The sequence below is a fragment of the Pseudomyrmex gracilis genome, unplaced genomic scaffold, assembly GCF_002006095.1.
Source record: "Pseudomyrmex gracilis isolate BER0280 unplaced genomic scaffold, ASM200609v1 scaffold_163, whole genome shotgun sequence".
Lineage (NCBI taxonomy): Eukaryota > Metazoa > Arthropoda > Insecta > Hymenoptera > Formicidae > Pseudomyrmex > Pseudomyrmex gracilis.
Genome location: NW_018020747.1, coordinates 141,968 through 166,810, shown reverse-complemented (window position 1 = coordinate 166,810; position 24,843 = coordinate 141,968). Strand labels below are relative to the sequence as shown.

The 24,843-nt window shown below is 39.2% G+C and overlaps 1 protein-coding gene across 5 annotated transcripts in view; it reads right to left on the bottom strand.

Annotated features, from left to right (window-relative positions):
- Positions 1-24,843, bottom strand: part of LOC109857552 (solute carrier family 12 member 4) — a 73,129-nt gene that overhangs the window by 13,860 nt on the left and 34,426 nt on the right. The window contains exon 1 of one of the 5 annotated variants that reach the window (XM_020433974.1): positions 6,738-7,465. The exons of the other annotated variants lie outside the window; for them this stretch is intronic. Coding sequence (XP_020289563.1) covers positions 6,738-6,810 — 73 coding nt within the window. The 5' untranslated portion in view covers positions 6,811-7,465. Of the gene's footprint in view, positions 1-6,737; positions 7,466-24,843 lie in introns of those variants that run through there. 5 annotated transcript variants of the gene reach the window in all.

Genomic DNA, 24,843 nt, shown 5'->3' with positions numbered 1-24,843 from the left:
ATATATACACGTATAATTTCCGCACAACACCTAGTGAATGGCTCCAATGACCGAATATATATTTATTAGTTTAGAAACTACAGAGCCGGAATAGATTCTTTAATTGTTAAATATTTTTAAATTTGAATTTATTTATAAACAAATATTTTTAATTGTCAAGAATTTTTTTCAGTTTTTTTTTTTTTAGAACAAAAAGCTTCGAGTTTTCATAGTGAAGTTTTTAAGTGACGATTTACTTGTTACGTTTGTTATTAATGGCTTTGCTGTTTTGTTTGTTTTGTGACGAAATCTGAAATAACGCTTCGCGACGTAAATCGAAGCTGCAAAAAGCTCTTTTCGTTGCGAAAATTACTCGCTTGAATGCACCGAAGAGACAACGGTGTCTGGCGAAGACAGATCGGTTTACGTCGCCCCAGCGTGATAACATCGCCTTTCTCTATAAAATAATGCGCGAGATCGCGTGCCTTTTATCTCGGAAAGTATCCCCGTATATGGACGTTATTATATTTCCATGAGAATATATCGGCGTTATCTATTTTCTCGTATATCCGGAAATATTATCCGGATGTATTTTGCGCAAAAAGAAAAGTTTTCTCCGAAAGACCGCGACGCGTTCGATTATTTCTCCGCAAATATTTCGAAACCGAACCGTCTATTTCTGAATTCGGAATATGTTGCGTTACGACGATTTTATGTTTAAACAAAAATCACACAATGTGAAATCCCGTCGTACCAAGTAATTCCGAAATTTTACAATGAATAATAATAATAATAATATTCAATCAAACAATGAATTTCTGTCGTACAAATTATTTTCATATCGTCAAACGTTAAGTGTGCTCTCTAAATGCGAGTTTAATGACCGTTTATCATCACCGTTGGTCACAATTGAACTGACGCGCAGTTGTGCATGAATCAAACAAACAGAATCCGTCCGGTTTGAACCGGATGATACGCGGATGATTCAAATCGAGGAAAATCAGTCTGGGCTAATGAACGTCGAGAATTTTAACCAACGACGTTAATTACGAACGATACGCGCGGTCTTCGGTAACCTCACTCCGAAGAGATGACCTCTTGAAACTCGACGCGATCCACGTAATTGTGTTCGTTAAATATTCCGATTGCGTAATTCATTCTTTCGCCAATCTATTCTTCTTTTGTGAGCTCTAATCAAACCTGCGGTGTTATTACCTTCACAAAATTTGCCAATTAGACCGAAAACTGGGACGGCTGCGAGTACTAACAAATTTATAACAATGTAAAATTAATAAAACATTGTAACGAGAGAATTCAAAAGAAAGAGAGAGCTAAGAAAGATCACAAAACGTGTATTTACAGACATATAACTACTTATAAATATACTTTTACTTCAAAAATATCCGCCGGTTTTTTTATACAGTCGAAAATATTTCAGTCGGCACAAAAAATTCTCTGAAGAAATGAAGAGAGAGCTCGTCGATTTCACACATGTATATTTTATCTCCCAACGCTCGTAAATACAATAATAATACAGACGTGAGTACGGTCGGACGAATTGAATTTCATATTTCAAACTTATGGCAATTACCGCCCAATACGGTATTTTATCGAGTGGGCGGCGGCTGGCGATTATTGGCCGTCGATTGATTTACGTTCCGGTGGCACGTGTGTATCTGCCCGCACGTTTGGTTTTAACACATGTCGCGTGTACTTCGCGGTAAGACGTGGGTGGCTGCGAGGACTTGTGTTCCTATTGTTATACGATAAGAGCTGCGGCCTCGAATCGGATTTGTGTGCACGACGTACATCCTCATGTAAAAGTTGTGTTATACGCTTTGTATAGAATTTTAATAAATTATTGATACGGAGACTATAATAATAAAAAAAGAAATATTATTATTTACAATTGTATATAAGTTATATAGCATGTATATATGTTTATAATTTTATAAAAAAGATTTCTGTCTCCCTCACTACTTTTTCTCTCTCTCTTTCTCTCTCTCACTCTCTCTCTCTCCCCCTTTCTTTCCGCTAATTTCAAATAATAGTCTTTTTGTTCACCACTGAAAACTGCGGCAGTTTTCCATCGATCGATAGCATTTAATTTTAGCGCAACGACCGAACGAGTAGAGTAAATGGCTCTGTGCAAACAATAACGAGATTAACTCGGCGGCGGAGTTTGCGACGATCTCTTTATGCGCGCCCCGCTTATCTCATCCTGGCTCTGGTCCGTTCATAAATCGCAAAGCAACATCGGATTGAATTAACACATCTACATCTCTTCTACATCGCTTTGGAGACGTCAACGTCTAAACGTTACGTTATCACGGAGGCAATTAAAGTCTCTGTGTTTTTCACAACGAGCAAATCTTGACGATATAACAGCATTCGTCAAAATTTCTCTTCCTCACGCACCAAATTGTTAAAAGCATATGTACATTTTATAAATAAAACAAGGAAGAACACACACATTTGATTCTCTAAAATTTCATTGAAACAACAACTCATTGTCACAACTCGCAAACTTTGGATAATTATTGGATACAACTGCAGACTCTCGCGGCACTTGTTAAATCGAGACTGTTGTAGGAAGGTAGAGAGAGAGATCCAGTGAAATTTAAATAATCGGCAATTACGAACGTGCCAAGCGTGAATTTCGCGCGAGAGCGTATTCTCCTTTACGTATTTCCCTTTACATTTTTCAATGTTTAACACAGATCTTTACCTCATTTTTGACTTATACAATATTTAAATAATACAGTACAAAAGTAAATAAACTTGATCATGTTAATGGTAATAATTATTCTACTTACGTGCAGGAACAGCCTTCATTTTGCAGAATTAAAATATGTTTCTTATTTTTGTGAAGGTATGTTTTTCTTAAAAGTGTGTTGATTTTTCTTGACTGTACACGCTGTTTGTAGCTCGCACAAACGCTAACTTTCGACTGTGCTACAAGGTCAGGTATAAAGGGACGATCCTTCTTTCCTGTGAGATTCAAAAGACCTGTTCTTACTGTTGCCAACCCAATAGTTAAAATTCCTTAAATAGAAACTTCATTTTTGGAATTTTGGCCACGTTTTCGCGACTTTGAACCACTGTGCGCCGGTCGGGGCACACCAACGCTATGCCGATGTAATTTCCTGATGCATGACCGCACCAACGCCGTCGCCGCAGCATCCGATCTAATGCTGCAGCGCGCACCAATCGAGAAACTATAGGTATGCCAACAAGACTCGGCGACCGCTGAACATACATAGGTGGTCTCTCGTGTTGACAAGAAGCGCTCGATCGTTCGTTTTGCAATTTCTCACGAAATTTGAATTCGCGCGCAATCACTTCCTTGGAAACAGCTTACGTTATTTTCAGAAATGTGAGAAATCTCGTTTGAATAAAAATTATCTCGCGGAAAATATAAAAAGAGAGCGCTACTCTTGAAAAGAATTTTTTTTCAATTTGATTCTCTAATTTAATTTAATTTATTAAAATTGTTTCCTACTTTAATTAGTTCTCTCATTGAGATATTTTATTTTAATTAGTAGACCATTTTTTTTTTTTTTTTCTACAGAAAAAAGAGCGGTTAAGAAAGAAACATTTTATCTAAATTTAATGAATTTTATGTAAAAAAGAAATGATAAATTATTTTTACTCTTATACCGAGCGCAAGATGTTACCGTTTGCGGATATCGTTCGTGAGATGACACATCGATGGGTAACATTATCGCGTCTATACATGTAAGCCGTTTTGCGATGCGTGTTTACAGGAGCCGATGAAGGACGCATAAATTTCATCACATGCGCAACTCGATCAGATCAATCTTGATTACGTGCATGTAGGCGTGTCAATGGTCAGACGAACGCGCGTAAATCACGGAGGCGCGCCGCAAAACGGTTTACGTCAATCCGCGTCCGTAGTATCCGTTTAAGCGTAATCGCAAACGAATAAGGTGCATAGGGGCGAGTGCATATTTCCGGATATCGGTCGCGATAGGGTATCAATAAAATATCACGTGTGTGTCAATAAATTCTTATAGCAAGATCGAACGGATATGTCAAAGATGAAATTTTTTGGCTGACGTTTTTTTTTGTTGCATGCAAATAATCGTGATAAATTGCGACCGTATAGTCGTATCTCCTGTCAACTCGTGTCTCGAAATATTTCTCTCCCTTTTACACGGGCCAACGCGAATCTCTGTTAGAAAATTTCCCGGAGATATTCGAAGTATCATACGCGCGTCTTTTTTTTCTTTCGATAATATTGGTATATTTGCGATTTCACGCAAACAACAATTTGCGACGAACAATCCGCACACTTCCCACTCGACTGCGGATACGTTGTGACTGGTGCGTGGGGAATCGAAGATAGGAAATTGGAGCGCGCGCTCCTCCGTGTGCTTCAACGAGATGTAAACAAAAACGTATATTTTTGATGGTCCTGCACTTCATCATATGCACTTTGACCGTTGCGCGGTTTGCGGTTGTTTGTTTTTATGCAACTCTATTTCGCCCCGCAGAAATGTAGTCTCTCTTCGGTTTCAAGTAGTTCGAACACGAAACGGAGACCGTAAAACTGGCAGAATTGAAAGGTATTCTGCCAAATTTATTTATAGAATAAAACGATTTTCGAATTTCTGTGTACACAAAGCAGCATTCGCTTTTCGGATTACGCTACACAGAGAGAGACACTTTTCAACACCGTCACTGCGGCTCGGTGTCTGAAGTTAGACACAATTCAAACATTCGTCGGTTTAAACAATGCGCCTATACGAGCTCAAAAACTCGTTTTTCACCTTCACCAGCGGCGTGATCGAAAAGCAAACCGATAACGACACTCGGTTCCCTTCAAAAAAAATTTGCTGTATTCAAAATCCCCCTCCAAAAAAAAAACCAAAGTTCAAATAAGAATCGAATCGGCAACTCTTTTTTGAGTGGGTGCCGCCCGCAACGAACTCTGACCTTTGATCTTGTGCTGAGCATTCGAAGCAATGCTTCACGTTCTGCTGATCAAAGGACACCGTTGTCGCCTCGCCCGGTGGTGCATTTGCATCCACACGTACGTATATATATATATCTTCGTTACGCGTGTATGCAGTGTGCTTGATACAGCTGCTGACGGTCGTCGTTTTTCACGATGACTGCTTTACGAGGGAACGTGGAAAGAAACATCGTATAATGGCTGACAAAATCAGATTTTTTTTTGCGAGTAAGACTGATCCCTGTTTAACAACAAGAGTCTCGCGCGGAATTAAACAGCGTTTAATTATCTCGCGACAAAATAAGTTTGAAATTTTAATACGCTTTTTGAAATGCAAAAAACTCTTTTTCGAGTGAGGCTCTTAATTGTCAAAATTTTTTGCGCGCACACTAGTGTAGCGTAGTGTTCAACGGAAAGTTTGGTGGTTTTCAATCTTTAAATTTTAATCTCCAACAAAACGTTAATTTGCAGAAAGTGGTTAATTAATAGTTTAGTCGTGCGGCTAAATGGCAGAACTTGTGTACAATAGTAGAAAGCACGAGAGAGAGAGAGAGAGAGAGAGAGAGAGAGAGAGAGAGATTTCATTTCGCAGGTTACGGGTTAATATTTCGTTTAGCGTTTCAAATTTTCCACACTCGTGGGAAATGCTCGCCGTTTATATCAGCCCTGGTGTATATCCAGCTAAATGTTTCACGTGTGTTCGATCAATTTGGTTCTTTCTCAAACAGAATGTTTGAGAAAGTGGAGTGGATGTTCACAAATCAATTTTTTGCACATAAAAATATATTTGCGCGTTTGTCATATTTTTTAAACAATCGAATGTCCAAAATTCATTCGCAACGTAACAACAACGTCCGAAATATATTTTTTTCACCACTCGATAAAATTTAATCAGTCAAATTTTCGTACCATGTATACATGTGTGTATATAAATATAAAATAACATTTGATGAAGAATAAAAAACAAAATAAACAAACGTGGTATAAGCTTCACTTTTACTAAATACCGGACAATTGGATCTATAGCGAGATATCGGCAATTTAAAAAACACACAGAGATACTTCATCGGCGATATATATGCACACCTTCTCTGTCTCTCATGTGCACACTATCGATTCATCCCACGGCCTTGTGCTTAATTGAATTAGTATCGGGCTAAAAAAGAGTGACCTTGAGTCAATTAACGGCGAGACGGAATAAGACGGAGTGACGCTCTTCGTTCAAGCAACAAAAGAAGAAAGTTCCTCTTTAAGTCGCGATTACTCTCCACCCAATTAGTATATGATCTACCCGACGTCCATATTTTCGGCGGGCGTGCAAAGCAGCGTAGACTTGTTAATTTTGCGAACAGTCGCAAAAAAGTTGACGAGAGAGCTTTGAGAGACAAACAATTTACGCTCTTGTCAAATTGACATAATGTGTTTTACAAACAGAAACAATGACATCAAATTTATTAGCGTAAATAGATCATCTCGCGCTCTCTCTCTCTCTCTCTCTCTCTCTCTCTCTCTCTCTCTGGTCTTTTTTGTATTGTTCTACGCTTTTGTTGCTATTTTCGTCTCAAATTTCTTTAATTCAAAAACATCGCGTGTATGTTTTCGCAAACTATTACTGATATCAAAAATATCAAAATATTTTTTATTGTTACACTCTAATTCGAATTTTTGTTTCTCTACTATTGACGATTACATATGAGAATTTTGAGCATATTTATTGCGTGCGCGGAAGAAGCTGAGCGAGTCGGAAAGTCCGAATTAGTGGAGTGCGATAATGCATTACCGGCATGTGGACGGGCTGGCGAACCGTCGGGCACGACGATTTTGTGCTGCGACTTCGGCGTGCCCTCGCTCATGGTAGTTTCGACACGTCTTCGATTTTCCACCAGGTGGGGGTGGGAAACACGAGGCCCCCTCTTCCAACTGCCACCCGAAGCTCAGTGCCGTGCACGCTTCTCCGATCCCCGTGCGATTCGTAAGATCCCTGTGATCCAGACGCTGGATATTTCTCTTCTTCGATTTTTTATCCGAAATTGATCACTCGGATAAAGATTTTGAATACAGGCGGAATGCGCTTTTGTCTTGTAATGTACGCGCAGAATCGATCTTCAAAATGACGCGATCGATGATCGTTCTCACTTACGAGATCGAAGATTCTTGGCGATTAACGAACAAAGATATTTGCCGATTTATCAGTTGATTTGAAACAAAAATCGGCAATTTAATCGGCAAACAAGATCGTAAGATCGATGAAATCGGAGAGGGGGAGTAACTTTTTCGGAAGTTTATATCTTTGCAATCGATTGCGCCAATCGCGCGCGTTTTGTTGTTCTTGCAACGACGATTCGATCATCCGCGCGTTGCTCGGCAAATCGATCAAACTTGTGCGGATCGATTTTCATAGATCGAAATGCGAAAATTCGCGAAACGGAGCTCCTCCTCTCGCACGACGAGAGACTCGCCGCGAGCACTCGGCGCGACTTACTTTCCACCTCGATCCCTCTCGCCAACCCTCTCGCGATCTGGGAGGAGCCGACGCGCGCCGCGCGACACGGTAGCGAGATCGGCGTACAACCGCGAGGCGGGAGCTCTCAGTCTCTCAGCAAGTGCATCTCTCTCTCTTCTCTCCCCTTCTCTCGCAAGCTGTGTCACAAGGTCACGAGATCACTGGGTTCGGCTGGATTCACGCGCGCTGGCGTACGTACGTTCGATCGATCGGTTGGTTGGTTGGTTGGTCGGTCGGTCGGTCGGTCGGTCGGTCGGTCGGTCGGTCGGTTGGTTGTGGTTCTCCCCGATTAAAAAGAATATTTATCACCGATCACGATCTCCCACCAAACACACACGCGGCACACACATACACACATATACACAAATCACGCAGTCAAAATCCACTTCTTGATTTTTTTTCGAATTCGATATTGGTGGTGGTTTCTCAATCGAGACGCGGGTGATACGCAGTGGCACCGAACGCGACGAGAAACAAGAGGAGGAGAATCCGAGACGCACGGAGAACCGATGTGCAAAAGCGCGGCGCGTGTCTGACTAGCGTGGATCTTCACTACTGCGCGCAGCAGTGGTACAACCCGTGATATGTCGAACGAACTGGCTGGCGCTTCTCCGGCGCGATGCGGAGTCACGGGTCACCACCCTTGCGCTTGTCTTCCTGGACCGAATCCTCCCTCCTACCGCCCACCTTCGCTCTCTCCCTCTCGTTCCTCCTTCTCTTCCTCCTCCTCCTCCTCCTCCTCCTCCTCCTCCTCTTTGTGCACGCTGATCGTCTCAGCGCGTGCAACGATTACCCGATTGCCGACTAGCACACGACGTCTTTCCTCTTCGCGGAAAACGTCGACTGGCGCGCGCGCTACTGCGAGAGGATCGGCAAAGCGCTCTCTCCCCGGCTTTTCCAGGCCTTCCTCTCCCTTGCATCCGCGAGGCGTCCCGGGCGTAGTGAGCTGCTCTTGCCCGCTTTTCCCATCTTCGCACGGCGCTTGCGCGCCCCGGGGACGTATCGTGCCCTCCTCGTTTCGTCCCTGTGCACTCTCCTCACCCCGTCCCTTTCATCCTCTGCGGATGCCCTCTCGGTCACTCTTCCGCGGTCCACGCCTCCCTCCCTTGTTTCTCCCTCCGTCGTTTTCCGTTCTCCTCTTCATCTCTCTCGCAAACGCTCGCTCTCCCCGCTCTCTCTCGCCTGCTTTTGCTCTCTTTCTCTCTGTTCCATTAGACGGTCGCCGCTTTTATCTCGGCCGTCCTCCTGTCTCCCTCCGTCCCGTGTTATCTAGCCGGACCATACACACGCTTTTCTCGACATCGCGCTGAGAATGTAGCCCTACCGGAGGGCACGGAAGTTTTTGGCCGGACTTCACGCGGATCGAATTTGAATGCGTGCGAGAGAACCGGGTCACGGTTTCGCCTTTCAACGGAAAAACAGGCGAACGGCGTGGAAGCAATTTCCTTGGCGACCTGATTTTTTCCGCCGGGCGAAGAAAACTAGACGGGAAAAAAAATCACGCTTTTAATTTGTCGTCAAATTCCACTTTGCACCGCGCACTTCGCGTCGTCGCGCCTCGACTCGCTCGTATATAAAATTCACCCAGCGCGACGGAATTCATCTGTCTCGCGCAAAAGTGAAATAAGAACGCGAACGAGTTACCAGCGGGACGTTAAAAAAAAAAAAAAAAAAAAAAAAAAAACGAGGGAGGGGTTAAATTAACACGCGCGAGAAAACGCGCATCCCTCGTTGCATCTTCCCTCCCGCCCCCCGTGTGCGTTAAATAATCTTCGTTCGTTCGATGCGCAGTGAATAAATCGATGCTCGATCGCGCGACTTTTCCGAGCATTATTTGCGTCAGGCGTGCTTTGTCTCTCTTCTAAATACCGGCGCGAGAAAAAGAGGCTCGCTCAACACCGTGTATTTTCCTCGCAGTGCCGGGCTATTTACGTTCACACTTACGAAAACATACACATAAAGCGAGGCTTAAAGCTCGAGACTTTAAACTGAAACGCCAGCTTTAAGCCGAGCTTCTATCTTGCTAAAAAAGAAAAAGATAAAAAAAAGTTGAAGAGAATGATACGTTGTCAGCTTTGCAGTCGCAACGTTGTGCGAAACATCATTCTCGAACTCACGACGAATACAAATATCGGCAATCGCGTGACTATGTGTCAGAGATTCGCGTTCGCACACATCCCGAATGCTGAAGATATCTCGGTGTGTTCTATAGTGTAAAAAAAAAAGTCAAAATCAATTCTATCTTTTTACATAACAATTTTTTAAACAAAATCTTGTAAAATTGCAATCAAATTTTCAATTAAGTGAGCAGTTAATGTACAATTAATTATTAATTATTTAATGTACAATTAACACGAGCCAATATGCTGGGTGTTTATGCAAATATGTTTGTTATAAAAACATGTTACATTAATACGAGCTTTATGGAAGCTTAACAACCAAATTAAGGTAAGGCGACTGCATGGAAGTTCAGATTTCTGACCAAGTCTCTTTTTTGCAATAGATTTTTTAAATTTCAGATAGGGGTAAAATGAGTAATTTTTTGTATATTATATTTGAGATGCAAACTGAACATCTTAGATAAATTTTCGAATTGAAATCAACTCGAATTTCTATGTGTATTGATTTACACGTTCAACTATATTTGTATGTACAATATATGTAGTGTATTAGGTCATATTAACTGTAAACTAATTGTTTGTGAAATTATATATTTTTTCTACATTGTATTTTAGTTTTTAAAAATATATTTGTAATAATTTCTCTATCTCTCTCTCTCCCTCTCTCTCTCTCTCTTTCTCTCTCTCTCTCTCTCTCTTTCTTTCTATTTCCGTTTTCGCTCCTTTCCCTCGCTTAACGGAAGATTAATTAAATATGTTCAGAATGAAATGGCAAAGTCTATTATTCTCTCGTTGCGTTTTGATCCCGAGTAAATAACGTGCTTTGTCGCCTCGAGTAATGATGTACTATATGAGAATATAACGCGAGACGACAATGAGAATTATTTCACTGAAATTAAAATGCGTTGGAAAAGCTATCTCTGGGGTAGTGCAACGTAGTTTTATCACCTTGTAATTTTATTACACGGTTTGGCACAACACAAAAGAGATGAGTTAACTGCCTGTAATTTCGCGGCGCGATGCATAACATCGATGTCTTTCCCAAGCGTTATCTGCCGTTTACCGCCGCCCAACTATGAATTTTAAAAGATAGTTTCCCTTTTTTCATCCACCTTTTGCCGCTCGTAGTGAGATACGCAAATCCGAACGAATATGAGAGTTCACGAATAACTAAACTCACACTCGGAGTTCAAACAAATTTGACTTGCATCAATAAACCGTTCGTTGATCAATCGATATATTTTTTTTTTTCTTACGTAACGATACCCACAAAAATAGAGAGAGAGAGAGAGAGAGAAAGACCAAAGAGTGACAAATTAATTTACTTGCAGTACGATTTAAGTCGCCGTAGTTTGACTAAGCGCGTGGTCGTTTCACTTGCGACGCGCGCGCGAATTACTGCGAGAAAAGATTATCTGTTACCGAGATCACAGTGATACTTAAAGTCGTATATATCTCAAAAGTTGTCGAGAAAGTTTGAGATATGTAAAATTATGGAGTGACAAAAATTAATGGCATCCGGTAAAGTTTTCTAGTTTAAGTTAATTTCACAGTTTCTCTCGAGTTAACTAAAAGACCGATAGGTTTCAAAATGCAAGCAATAAAAATGATTGATGATACGAAAAAACATGTAGGAATATATCTAATACATTTGGACAAAAAATAAAACGCGCAAATAAATGTTTCATTCTCGTGAAAAAAAAATTGCGATAAAAATTCGATTCGATGCGAATTATTAACAAATTAATAAATTAAACGATGAAAACAGCAATTTACTATTGTCGCTTATGAGCGAACACACACACAAATCGGGAGAAATTTAACTAGCGCGCCACTAACGGGGACTTCGTGCTAAAATTTGCACGGCGGGAACATTCGAGTAAATTTGCGAGCGTGCAACCCAGTTGCGAATTTCGTGTCTGCCGGCTTAATTAAGGCGGCGTTATATGCCGAGTCGTGTGCATACGAACGATGAATGGCGTGCTTCCGAAAGAAAAACGAGGGGAAAAGAGAGACAGCGCGTTTTATGCTCACATAAAACCACCATATATATACATATATATATATATATATGTATGCATTTCGCGCGATGTACTCGTAAAAACGTTATTATCGACTTGCGCACCTCCGACGGCGCAGACAAACCCGCGTTCCCATAAAAGGAAAACGCTCGCCGGAGCGAGATAATGAAATGATGGCGAAGTTCTGTCCGCCGGAAGTTCTTGTGAAATTATCGTAAAGACGAGCGAATCGTCCCCTCGCAAGAGCATAAAGATGCACTTCCGACACCATTTTAAGTTGCATATTGCACCGAGCGATTCAAACAAAAGGATCTTGACTTCTTGACCCAACTTTCTTCTATTTCTCCGCACAAAAGATCTAGAAATTTTAATAACTTCGCGAGCTTACTTTTTACCGCTTAAAATTATGTTTGTTACATCCGGATTTTCCACGGAAATAGCTTTTTCCCGTGTCTTTGCGAGAAAAAATGTTGCAATCTTCTCGCGCGCTCGTTACAGTAATCGACCACGTCATGTTTTTTTTTCTCGTTCTCCCATCACGTTAAACGCATTTCGACATTTTACAGCGCACAGTAAAGACATTTTTTTTTTCTCAATCCGATTTTGTCAACCAGATCTATTTTTTTGTGGGAGATAGTTTACATACACGAAATGTTTACACAATAAAATACAATACAAATAGTGTTGAATATTATACATAAAGTATGAGAAAATGTGTTCAATCTATGATCTTTTTTATCTTTATAGGATTTTTTAATCTAAATTACAATTTTAAACAAGAATTTGAATAGGGGACTTGTTATTTATAATAAACTGCAATTTTCGCAGCGGTGTGTGAAAACAACAAAGCATGTGATCAAAGTAAATACGGACAGATTTCTATCGCAAATAACCACAATTTGCGAAATAGCGACAGTCGTTGGCGATCGATAGGACATGCGGTACACCTATATTGGGAAACCGTTGACTGAGTTGCGACGGACCTTCGTAATTTTCGACAGGAGTTTGCAGAGCAACGTGAGGTGAACTAATTTGATTATGAACACCATGACCGCGCCGGGAGAAAATTTAAAGTTCGCCCTATCGATGAGCATATGCGATACGCTATAATTATCGATTCCGTTGTTATTGCATTAGCGTAATGTGCAGCGATGCGAATTAATAAATATGTAATACACACACCGCGCGCAGCGATGCGGAGATTTGCGTCAGGCAAGAAATATGAGATTGTGTGATGATGTATATACGCCCTAATTATACACATTGCGCGGTGTATGTTTGATGATATACACCATTAATCAAATAAAGAATGTCAATTCTGTCATATCAAATTCAAATTAACTCGCGTAATCTGAGTTGCATATAAATGAATATGATAAAGAAATCGATATTGTACGTATACATCGACGATATGATAAATGTGATGCTTGCAACGTGATGCTGCAAATGTATGTACATAAAACAATATGTGTACTACGAATATCACACAGAGTTTATTTAATCTCAAACTCTCTTCGCATCTTATTAATTTTCCGTTAGTTTGTGTGCAATTTGCATTTCTGCGAGATTATTCCTTCGAAAACGAAGGAAAGAGAAAGAGAGAGAAGGAGAAAGAGAGAGAGAGAGAGAGAGAGAGAGAGAGAGAGAGAGAGAGAGAGAGAGAGAGAGAAAGATCAATAAGGGAAATCTGTATGTAACTCTTGTCGACTAATTTCGCTAATTGTAAGTAAAATATACGCTGCGGATATTAATTCGCCCGTGTACTACTGGCGTCTAAATTTAGAGTTACTCTACTTAAACTGAAGCTTGACACACAATATCCTCTTTGATATCTTTTTTTCTTCTGACCGTATCATTGTCTCCATAAACGACTAATTATTATTCCTCTTAAAACTGTCCAAAGTAAAATATTTAACTTGTAGTAACATATTATCGTTCACTTATCTCTTTGTTTGTCTTTTGAATAATTTTAATATTTATCTTCTCTAACTACTTTATCACGTTTAACAATTCGCAGACAGACCTCAAAAATAACTTACGAGTCTCAGACGGACTTTGTGAGACCCACGCGATTTTATAAAATTGAATATCTCCGCGAAGAATCAATATTTTTAAAATTTTTGTTTTTTTTTCTTTTGAATCAAAAATTTGAACAATTCTGCGTCGACGATAAAAACCAAATTAAAAAAATCTGTAGTAATTTCGAAGATAGAAGCGTTTGAAACAACGTAACTTTTACTAAAAACGCCGATGCGCAATTTTTGAGTGGGTTTGACCCGCGTTCGTGAGAGAGAGATTAAAGAAATCGCGCGAGAAGATAAGAAAAAAGACACTTCTCTCTCAGGTTAAAGGAAGTAGAAAAGAGTTTTTTTTGTACAAAAATCGCGTAATTGACGGGGAAGAGAGACAAATATTACGACTATTCTCGAGAAAAGGATGGATATAACTTAACCGCAAGGGGCGTTACCACCTCGGCCACCCTTTACGATGCTCGTATGAGGCGCGGTGCTGAGTATTCGGGATAACGAGGAAAATGTAGGACAAAGACTTTGGACGCGCGTTACAAACCGGAGCTTTCGTACTCGAGTCGCAAAGCTGGCTGTTCGATTTTTGTCAAGTGCGCCAACGAAGAACGAATAAAAGCGCCAATATTGTAGCGAGTCGCGAGAATCACGAAGATCTGTTTGGCACAATAGTGAAAAATAACCAGAGTCGAGAGGAATTTTATTTCGACAATAGACTGCACAAACGAAAAAAGAAGCGACGAAAACTTATTTGCTACTGTGACGAATCACTTTTCAGATTAAGTAGAAAATTGAGTGAAGAAACGAAATATTTATTTATATATATTTTTCACTATTTTTTAAAATCACATACTTAAATATTAAAATTCTCTTAGATAATTTTAAAAACTCAATTTTAAATATCAATGTTTTCATTGTGTAAACATTGAGATGAAATAATCATAAATATTGTTGTTCCGCTGTTGCTGTAACATTAAGTAAATTTTGCTGCAAAACTATAGTTTGTGAGAGCTAGTTTCGAACAAACAGACTGTAAAGTTCGCAGTGTTGTCCGAGTGCACGAAGAAATCCTTGTTAAAGAAATCTTTGTCTTCAGAGATGATTAAACGGTCCTTAAATAAAAAGCAAACGCGAGAAGAAGTGCGGTTAACTCTCACCGCGAACATCGCAATATATACTTTCCAACTTTAATCTAGAGAATCTCTTAGGGTTTATTCCTCCTCGTATTTTTATCGCGCCTCTCCCAATGAGTTTTCGCGAAAATCCATAAGAAGGCTACGTGGTCGGCTCAACTCCATCACTCTTCGCTCAAACCGATGAGAGACGGGTGTCTCGCTCTTGTGCTGTCGCAAGTCATTAGGTGAAGATGAACGAAAAAGTTGGAGAGTCGCGCGCGCGGAAGCACGGCGCGAGAGAGTTTTGCGGCAGCCGGAGGAACGATATGTCGAGAGCGACGGGGAATCGCTCGGTGGGCTGTACATGACGTCATCCCTGGATGAACGATGACGTAAACCCGGGCTAACATTACGTTACGCAAGCGTGGAGAGTGCGCGCGCTGCGCTCGCTCACCCGCTGCCCTACTTTTCGCTTCGCGCGCGCACACAACCCTCGACTCTCGCGGGGCGAGCCTTACGGTTCACCTCTCTTTTGCCCTCTTCGCGCTCGCGTCTATCTTTCTTCGCACGCCGCCAATGAGACGCGTGTCGAGTGACAGTTAAACTCTTATTTCGAAAGGATTTCTATGTAAGCTCTGTTTATTTGAGCGTTCGATCGTGAGAAAAATGTGACGGATAAAAGGGCGTTTCTTCGTTTTTGTCTTCCCATAAAAAAAAAAAAAACAATTGTAATAAAGATAAAAATATTAACATCCTATATGAATTTAGAAATTGAAATTTCAATTCAAACTCACGTGTAAAACGTGAGTGTAATAGAAAAAAATATATATATATATATATTTCGCAAAAAATATCCAGCGTAAGCTCTCATGACCGTTTAAATTTCGCGTAGGATAAAAATATCCTTCACTTTTTATTTCTTCGTCGCGCGTTTTAATTTAAACTGCAGCCACTTTCGTACACAGGAACAGTTTTTTTTTTTTTTGTTTTTATTTCTGATAGGTTTTGTTATAAATGGTTTGTATTAGTAACTCTCTTCAACCGTGAAATACACGCTTGTTCCGGTTATTTTTTCGACATTAAAAACGGAAGTGTGGAATATATATTTGTTGTGTCGAAAATCGTGTGCGTTTTCAAACGTTTTCTAAAATTTTTGTTTTATTTCTTGTTGTAACAAATCATAAAATGTACGATTGCTGTTTTTCAAGAGCTTTCAATACACAACGTTGGTATATCGAAACATATATTAATATATATTTGTTGTATCTCGAAAATCGTGTGCGCGTGTTTTTCAGACGTTTTCTAAAATTTTGTTTTATTTCTTATTTCAACAAATCATAAAATGTACTATTGCAGTTTTTCAATACACAATGTTGAAATAAAGTACTTTTCGACGAACTTTTCGATGTTTATTTATTTCAATATTATTTATCCAACTTAATGAAAACATAAAACATTATGCGCATTTATATTGCGTCGGAATTTATGTACAGATAGATGTTTCGTTTTTATTTATTGTCTATTGCGTACAACAAAAATGTAAATCATAAAAATGCTCTTTTTATGTTTCTTTTCAATATTAGCTAAAATGGTTTTTCTTTCAACTACAATATACACCATTTTGACGGTTTTCTTCGAGAACTACGTTTATTTCTCTCCAACAAGAATATAAAAAAAATACAATAATTATATCGAAATTTATCGAGACTGTTTTTTGCGTCCACAAAGAATGTGTGTGTGGAATAAATCGTGGTATATTTTTCAATTTTTCATAGCTCGCGCAATGATTTTGAATCGCGATACTCTGCAGTGTATTCGCGCGCGATATAATGCTAAAGTCGTAGCGAAGTTTCGACGTCACGTTTTTTATAGAGCCAAGATTTTTATTCAGAAGTTTGATATTTTTTCTCGTAGCGTTTTTTTTTGTTTTTTTATTACGCACCGGATAAGCATTAAGACGACGATTTTCGGATCGGTTTGATATAAAATTTGACAAAAACTTCAAGGAAAATCGCCTTGAGGTGTTAGATCGCGTCTCCTTCCTCTCGTCCTCTCACGTATATATTCAAGCTCCATTAAGTTCAACACCGTAGAAAAGGAGCCCCGCGGCTACGCGGATCCGGGATAAGAATCGCATCGACTTCTCCTTATCTGGGTCAAAGGTATGCACAGCACGTCGGGATGTGTGTCTGTGTTCGGATTGCACGTGTGTATGCGTGCGCATTGCATCTAGGAGATAAACAACATTGACACTGACGGCCGCCTCTGACGACTCTCTCCATTTGCATTGTTAATGTACGTACTCGAGCCGTTCACCCGTAAAAAGATGCCGGAATAAACACGACGCGGAACAAACATCTCCCGCGAAGACACGGAGATTAACAACTTCGAGGATCGCGGAATGACGTTAGAAAAAAAAAAAAAAAATTGAAATACAGCTTTTAAGAGAGAGCAAAAACGTCTGCTTGTGTCGTCGGGATAAGCTCCCCCGCTTGTACAGAACTATAAAACAAGTCGACGTTTGTCAGCAAAAAAGATCGATTAATAATTCGAAATTTCGCTGCATTCAAATTCGCGATATTAAGAGCCAAGCTTTATATTTGCATATTTACGTAATAAGTATTTTAAAAGATGAACCATATCTTCCTTCGACCTCAAATGCCGAAGAGATTAAATTTAAGAAAGAACTCTCAGAGAGAGAGAGAGAGAGAGAGAGAGAGAGAGAGAGATTACGTGACCGAACTACGCTCTCGCGAATCTTCGGAAACAATAGATAAAGTTTTGAAAGAAAAGTAGTAAGATTTATCGAATTTAAAGAATAAAGAACTTTAATTTTAAAAGCTCCGATAGATAAAATTTTATAGCGGCGATATATAATTTATTAGAGAAAAAGTACATATTTTTCTTGAGAAAAATCGGATTGAAAGAAAAAAAACAAAACTTTGCGGATATGAATCGCAAAGAAAAAATTTCCGCGTGAAACTTGTGACAAATTTATGAAATAGTTATCGTTGAGTGAGAAACAACAGCGAGATAAATGATCCAATGTGCAAAACTAACTCGCGTAATTTCAACCATTACGGTCTCGACACCAGTTCGGAGAACAAATTATAATCGCGCGCGCGCCGATCACTTTGCCGTCTTTACACGGTCGGTCGCATGTGTCGCTTAAATGTGCAAGGTCGACGATGAATTATCGACTGGAAATTGCGAGGGACGGATTATCGGGCACCGAGGTCCTTAATAAGCGTTCCCTCACGGCAATTTGCACGGACAACGTTACATCAACCGGATGACGTTAAAACGCGCAATTCGATAGCACGCATATCACGCGGGAACGCTTCTTCATATCGCGCCCGCCGAATTTGCGAAATAAAAGTACACGAAATCATTCGATAATAAAAAAAAAAAAAAAAAATCCCAACGAATTCTTTACGCGAAGCGCAAAACTCGAAGCTACGATGTTTAATTGACAGTCTCGAAATCTTGTTTGTTGATTTTAAACATGCATGTGTCGATGTTGAACATATAGTCGAGCACATAGTCGATAATTGTGAGATATATAATTCAACCTGTGATTAACAGTATCTAGTGTGGCAATGAAATCTGAATTAACAGCAGTGTCGGTCGACCGCAAAACCGACACGTCGTCGATCAATGAGCCTAATTGACCGATTAAACAAGATACGGCCAGCGATCGCGATCTGGATCGCGCAGCGGGCGTGCACCGAGAAAACATCCGGGGAACTCGAAGAATGTTCCGATTGAAATCGCGATTCTCGTCGTCGATTAAAAAAAAAAAAAAAAAAAAAAAAACGCAAATGCTGGCATTGCGAAAATAATTCGTACAATGCGAGAAAGAAAGAAATATATATATATATCGTCGCATCGCGATAAAACATAATAAATCTCTGTTCTGAAAATATTCGAGGAATGGCCTTCGCTAACAAACGGAATAATTAATGTACGTAAGAATTGCGGGGGAAAAAAAAAGCGCGCTGACATTGACAGATTCTCAGATTTTTAATCAATTTTAAGATATTATTTCCTTCATTTTTCTCCTCTCTTTTCTTTTTCCTCTCACTAATAATAATTTATTTTTATCACTGAAAAATATTTCCGCGAAATTACGGAAAATACGCAGATAGAGCCGTATTTTTCCAAGTGGCCTATTCCCCAGAGTTGCGGCCCATTTCGCAGTTAGGATATCAGTTGGATAAATCGCCGTCAAATAACTCGCTCGAAGGATTTACTCATCTGTAGGGGCAAATATTGTAGTTCGATCGAACGTCGTCCGTCTGCGTCGGCGACAAGTCCGCTCGCTGTTCCCATCTCTGTTCCGAGCTGCAGATCGATACAGCGGAGTCTGCGTCTCCAATCCGCGTGTATATATATATACTTTATTACCATGCGGTGCACCCGGTACATTCTCTGAGTACAGGGTGGTCTTCGCGACGACGACGCGATCTGCGTTTCAAGGAGATTACCACGTCTGTGAAAAGGATTTATTGCTTCTATTCGACGACGTTCGATGTTTCTCGATGAATATAAAACGCGGGCATTCGGGGTGACTTAAACTGCTCTCGCCGCATCATATTCGTTTGAGCTAACAATATAATCCCACGCGCGCGCGTATAAGTATATTTTATAAAATACGACAATTTCACTTGGAGAGAAACGTAAATTTGCAAAATAACTCGCTCGTGTGCTGGCTGCCACACAATATACATTTAATCCCAGAGTCCACACAGTTAGGATTTAGGATTAAATGTATACGGCGTGCTAACAATATAATCCGCCTCGAAAATGTATCTTTCTAAAATCTACTTCCGCTACAGCTAAAATGTATTCTCTTATAAAATAAGATATATATATATATACATATATATATATATATATATATATATCTTATTTANAAGAAGTTTAATGCATAATAAGTATATCGATCTATAATATAGACACCAATAGCTGGATCTACATGATGCTATAAGTGTGTATATATATATATATAATATATCTTATTTTATAAGAAAATACATTTTATATATATATACATATATATACATATACATATACATATATGTATATATTTTGATTCTCAAATTCGAAATCTCTTATTTGTCTTACTCTTATAATCGCAATATATGTTGTCTTTGTAAAACTGATATTAGGAGAGCATTTAATATTGACGCTATTTAACTTCTGTATATAAATCAAAATAATATAAGCCGCGTTGTCTTAATTTTACCATTTTAAAACTAATTAAATATTTTATTATCGATATATTGTAATACTTTGTTCGCTATCTGCCAATATATTCGATACGTACGTAACAAATTTCGTTTGCGCGACCGCAAAGTTGATTTAGACACGTGTCAATGAAACAAAAAGCCGCTTCTGTTGTATTTCTCCTCTCTTCTGTTCCTCCCTTCCGATTATTAATTAACGAGGCGCTTCCCAAAATTGGCGTGCATTGTGACTCATTTGATTAACAACCGCTGACTTTATCAAGAGAACTAAAAAGATGGCATTTGCGGTCACGCAGAAGGACGGCTTCCACACTGATGTATTATTATCCGATATTAATTTTGACGATAAGCAGTTACGAACGATCGATAAAGCGAGTTAATTGAACGTTGCATACTTGTGCGTCATGCAAGCTTGCAGCATATCTATCTTATAATTCACAAACTCGTTGATACGTATAGTAAAAGTATTCCGTTCGGACGCGCACGGAGAATACATAAGGTTTGATTCCCAACCGAGACAATATTTTTTTTTATACAATAATTTTTTTAATTTTATTCATAAAGGAAACAAAAGAGTTACACGTGCAAGATGACAGTGAGAGCGCACAAAATATTTATGTACAATTTCGAAAAATTAGTTATTAGTTAGTACACGCCAAAATATAAATTTGTGCAATTTAAAACAAATTTATTTATATTATTTGTTTTTTCACTTCTACGTTGACTCTTAAAAGCCACATTTTAAAATTTTTAATGCGTTCGTATATGTTTTCCCAGATTGCTGAATAATAAAAACAAAACTTGCTGAATGATCAAATATAATTTGCAAATAGCGAATAGCGTGGTATATGTGTGTAACGCCTATAAAATATTTACATCAAAATGTAAGAGAGGCAAGGCAACATCGCGAGAATAAACAAGCGAGAAATGGCACTGTAAAAATGACTTCCTCGCAAAATAATATTTTTATGAAAAAACTACATACATATAACGTGACGTTTGAACAAGCGCGCGGAATATGATATTTATATACAATGTTTATTTCGTGGAAAAATAAGAAAAAAAAAAAACAACACCAGGCTATAATCTCAATATCTTAATATTCAAATTTTGCGATTTTGCGAAGCAACGAGCGAGATAAGATTTCTCTCGGTTTTTTTCAATTACGTGATTTTTCAAAAAGTAGGAAAGATTTCACTCAATAAATCCGGATTCATCGTGTGACTCAACATTCCAATTACACGAAGCCCGGACTTATTCCCGAGTGAGAACTTAATTGCAATCGCGTAATGCGGCGCGAGGCGAGGAACGAAAGGAGAGGCGAATGGGATTAAAGTTATTGCCCGATGCTGCGAGATGTAATCCCCGTCTCTCCGCTCTACGACGACGGAAATAACAGCAGATCGTGCCGTGAGCGAATCGATATCGGAAAAATCGATATGTTGCAATAGGCTCTCCGGAGAATTAGCTGAATCGAGAGTACGTCGCGCACGAACAATTTTAAAATAACAAAACGAACACATGCCGTGCAGGCACATTCGTTCTATAACCATACTGGAGATTAAAAATTATTTTTTGCGAAACGCATTTTCCAAAATATTTTATTAATTTTATATTACAAAAAAAAACCCCCAATTCTTCGAAAGTAGCGAACATAAATATTTATGCACAAAATACATTTATTTGCCTTGCGCATCGCCAAGTGGATTTATAATTAATTCAGTGTACCGTCACTGAAGAGTTAAAGGGGAATGCAATTACGATAAAGGCCAAAGCTGCTCTGAATAATTCAATAAAGAAATACAACGCGCGCGGACGTTTTCGCTGTGTTTTCCCAAGGCGGAAAAAAATGGAAACTGTTTTTCTCGTGATATTAAATTGATAGAAACACGATGGGCGCTCGTATAAATCAGTGGCCTATTAATCTTTCATGCGCGCGGTGAGTTTTGCCGCCGTTCTCCGGGAATGTCACGGACTGGCCGAGGGGAGAATACTTTTCCCGCCGCCTCTTCTCTTTCTTTCTCTCACCGCGATAGGGTTAAATATTTGACGGAACGAACGTGAGAATCGTCCGGCGCGATTTAATGTTGAATGACGCGCGATAAGTTTGACGGACGTCGATAATATATCCGTCTATGGCCGTGAACGGTTTTAACCGACATCCGGGAGACACGGAGAATCGACTGATGCATGTAATAATAACCCGATAAAGAGAAAGAGAAGAAAAACAATATATTCAGAAAAAAAAAACTACTTAAATATCCTATCGCAACGATAATACACACTGTTGTTTTTTTAACAACGAAACAATTATTTAAAAATATAAAACAATTATGAAAAAATCATTAAATAAATTTTAAATAATACGCAATAAAATATAATTATATCAAAAATGTTAAAAAAGTTACAAGTGTCACGTATCGGACAGAGAGATGAACTTTTTGGCGCCGTCTCAAAAATCTCGCAGGTGTTTAAAAGACATGCACAACCATATGATCAATCGATCACGACTGATGCTCTTCAAAGAAAAACTGCGACTCGCAGTAAATATTGACCGCGTGACGCCGCATTCTTTGTATGCAATCGGGAATCAACCCGAGTATTACTTCCCTCGCGACGTAAACCGAGATGATCGCTCATCGATTCTCGCTTATCGACTCTCGACTTGAACATATCGCGAGTATATCCGGCCTCATCCGCGCGTTGCTCTCTTCCTGCTTTTATTGTCGCGCGTTAATCATCAACTTGACGATCGAAGCTCGCTGATCTAAATAGAACGCCGGCGATAATTTTACGCGCTGTTAATTATTTCGAGCGTGTTTACTCGAGTCATGTCACCGCGGTGATGACAACAACTTCGAACATAAACGGATAGTGTTTTTTATTTGTTCTTTGCGTAACGTTAAAAAAAAAGCATATATGTGTGTGTAGCACGTGTGCACACGATCAGATATCTTTAATGAGCTATGACGAGACAAAGAGTACTTTGAGAAAAAAAAAAAAAAAAAACGAGAAAAATATATATCTCATATTTACAAGTAAGATAATTGCGATACGTAAAAATGTACCGCTTTTCTGCATATTTTCTACATAAAAAAAAAAAGATCAGAATTTTTATTGTGTTCTATTTTGCGCGATAAATATTTGAAAGAGAAATCAACGTTTCTCAATAATCAACAAACTGTTGATATGAATTCGTGTAACGAGATGATCGTTTAACAAGATGCGCATGTACAAACGAGATAAAAATCAGGTTTGATATAAAAATAACATTTTACGTAAAATGAGATCTACGTGGCGCGTAAACGTTAGAAACGTCAATTTACATGCGACGCGCGTCAAAACTGAAAGGCCAGCGATGACGCGATCAAGAATGAAAAACCCGGAGGGATGTGTTCACAACCTTTTTGCTCACCCCCTGACGGACGCATCGCGTATCAATACCTGTAATAACGCACGCTTGCAGAAAAATGATCGACAGGAATAAATGGTCAATCGAATGGAGGCGAGATGAGGATAGACAAGAGCGGGTCTACCGGATGAAGAAACAGTGACGAAGAAAACCAATGACGTAATGCGGACCGGGAGAGAATTGGAGCGTGCGAACGGGAAAATCGGAAGATGGATCGGTTGTGGAAAAATTTCCCGAAATTATAGGAACGATGTATGATTATTAGACGAGAAATCGGATTCACACGCGAGCGATCACTTACAAAGAAATTCCCAACAAATAATTGCAAATGTTAGTTTTTTTTTTTTTTTATCGTACACGCGCCCCTTGTCATTCCTTTTTTAATTATTTCTTTGTTCGCGGACGCAAATTACGGCTTGTTCCTTGCGGAGTTATCCAATCCAATAACGGTCTTTCTTCTTTGACAAAAGAGACACACATTGTTTCGATTCAAACGCATCACAAATCCCAACACTTTCGCGCAATGTTTAGCCTGCTCGTATCGTGAAATCACATTAGTGTCGTGTCGAGCATTACCAGCGAGAAATACGAGTGGCGGGAGTGTCGATTAGACCCCTGGGTGCTTTCTAGGGTCAAGAGTAAGTTTTCTTCTCTAACATAAATTGTTTACGCCCACCCGTGTTGTGTGGATATAAGCAGAACTACTGAACGAAGAAGAATTTGAATCAAAATTTTATAATCGCACCGTGATTATCTAAATACCGAATCGATACGATCTTTCTCGAACACTGCCAGCCTCCGTAGATCCTTAATTTTGTCTTCTTAATTTTACTCGAAACATCAAATCTCAATTCTTTCTCTTTTGATATTAAAAATATAAATTAAAAATATAAATTATTTGATATTAAAATTTTAAGTATATAAAAGATAAGATATTAAGATTAAAAGTATAATAGCTATATTTTTCAGATTAAAAGTAGGTCGAGATGGGTGAAGAGCAAAATTTCGACTTGGAAAACTACATGTATGTGTAATGTCGGACTATAGCATTCAATTGCGGTGTTGGTGTCTTGCTTTCTAGACACTCATAAATATATATATATATACACGCGATAGGCGTCGCGAAGACGCTTAAACATCATAAATCTCACTCTCATCCTCTTGATGTCATCTGAAACGCCTTGCGGAATGTCTGTAACGTCTGTCTGAAAGAGAGCTTTTCGCGCGCGCATCGTCAAAACTTAATGAAGTAAACTAAATAGTGCGCAAGGCGAGAACATTCGGCGTCGAGGTTGCTTCGCGATCGATTGCAGGCATGCATAATGAGTGTCGGATAGCCAACGAAAATAACCGCGGCATTGAATGGACGACAGAGAGTCTGAATGACGAAGAAAGAAGAAATTCACGCGATAGAATACATTGCGAAAGAGAGCGTTAGCGGA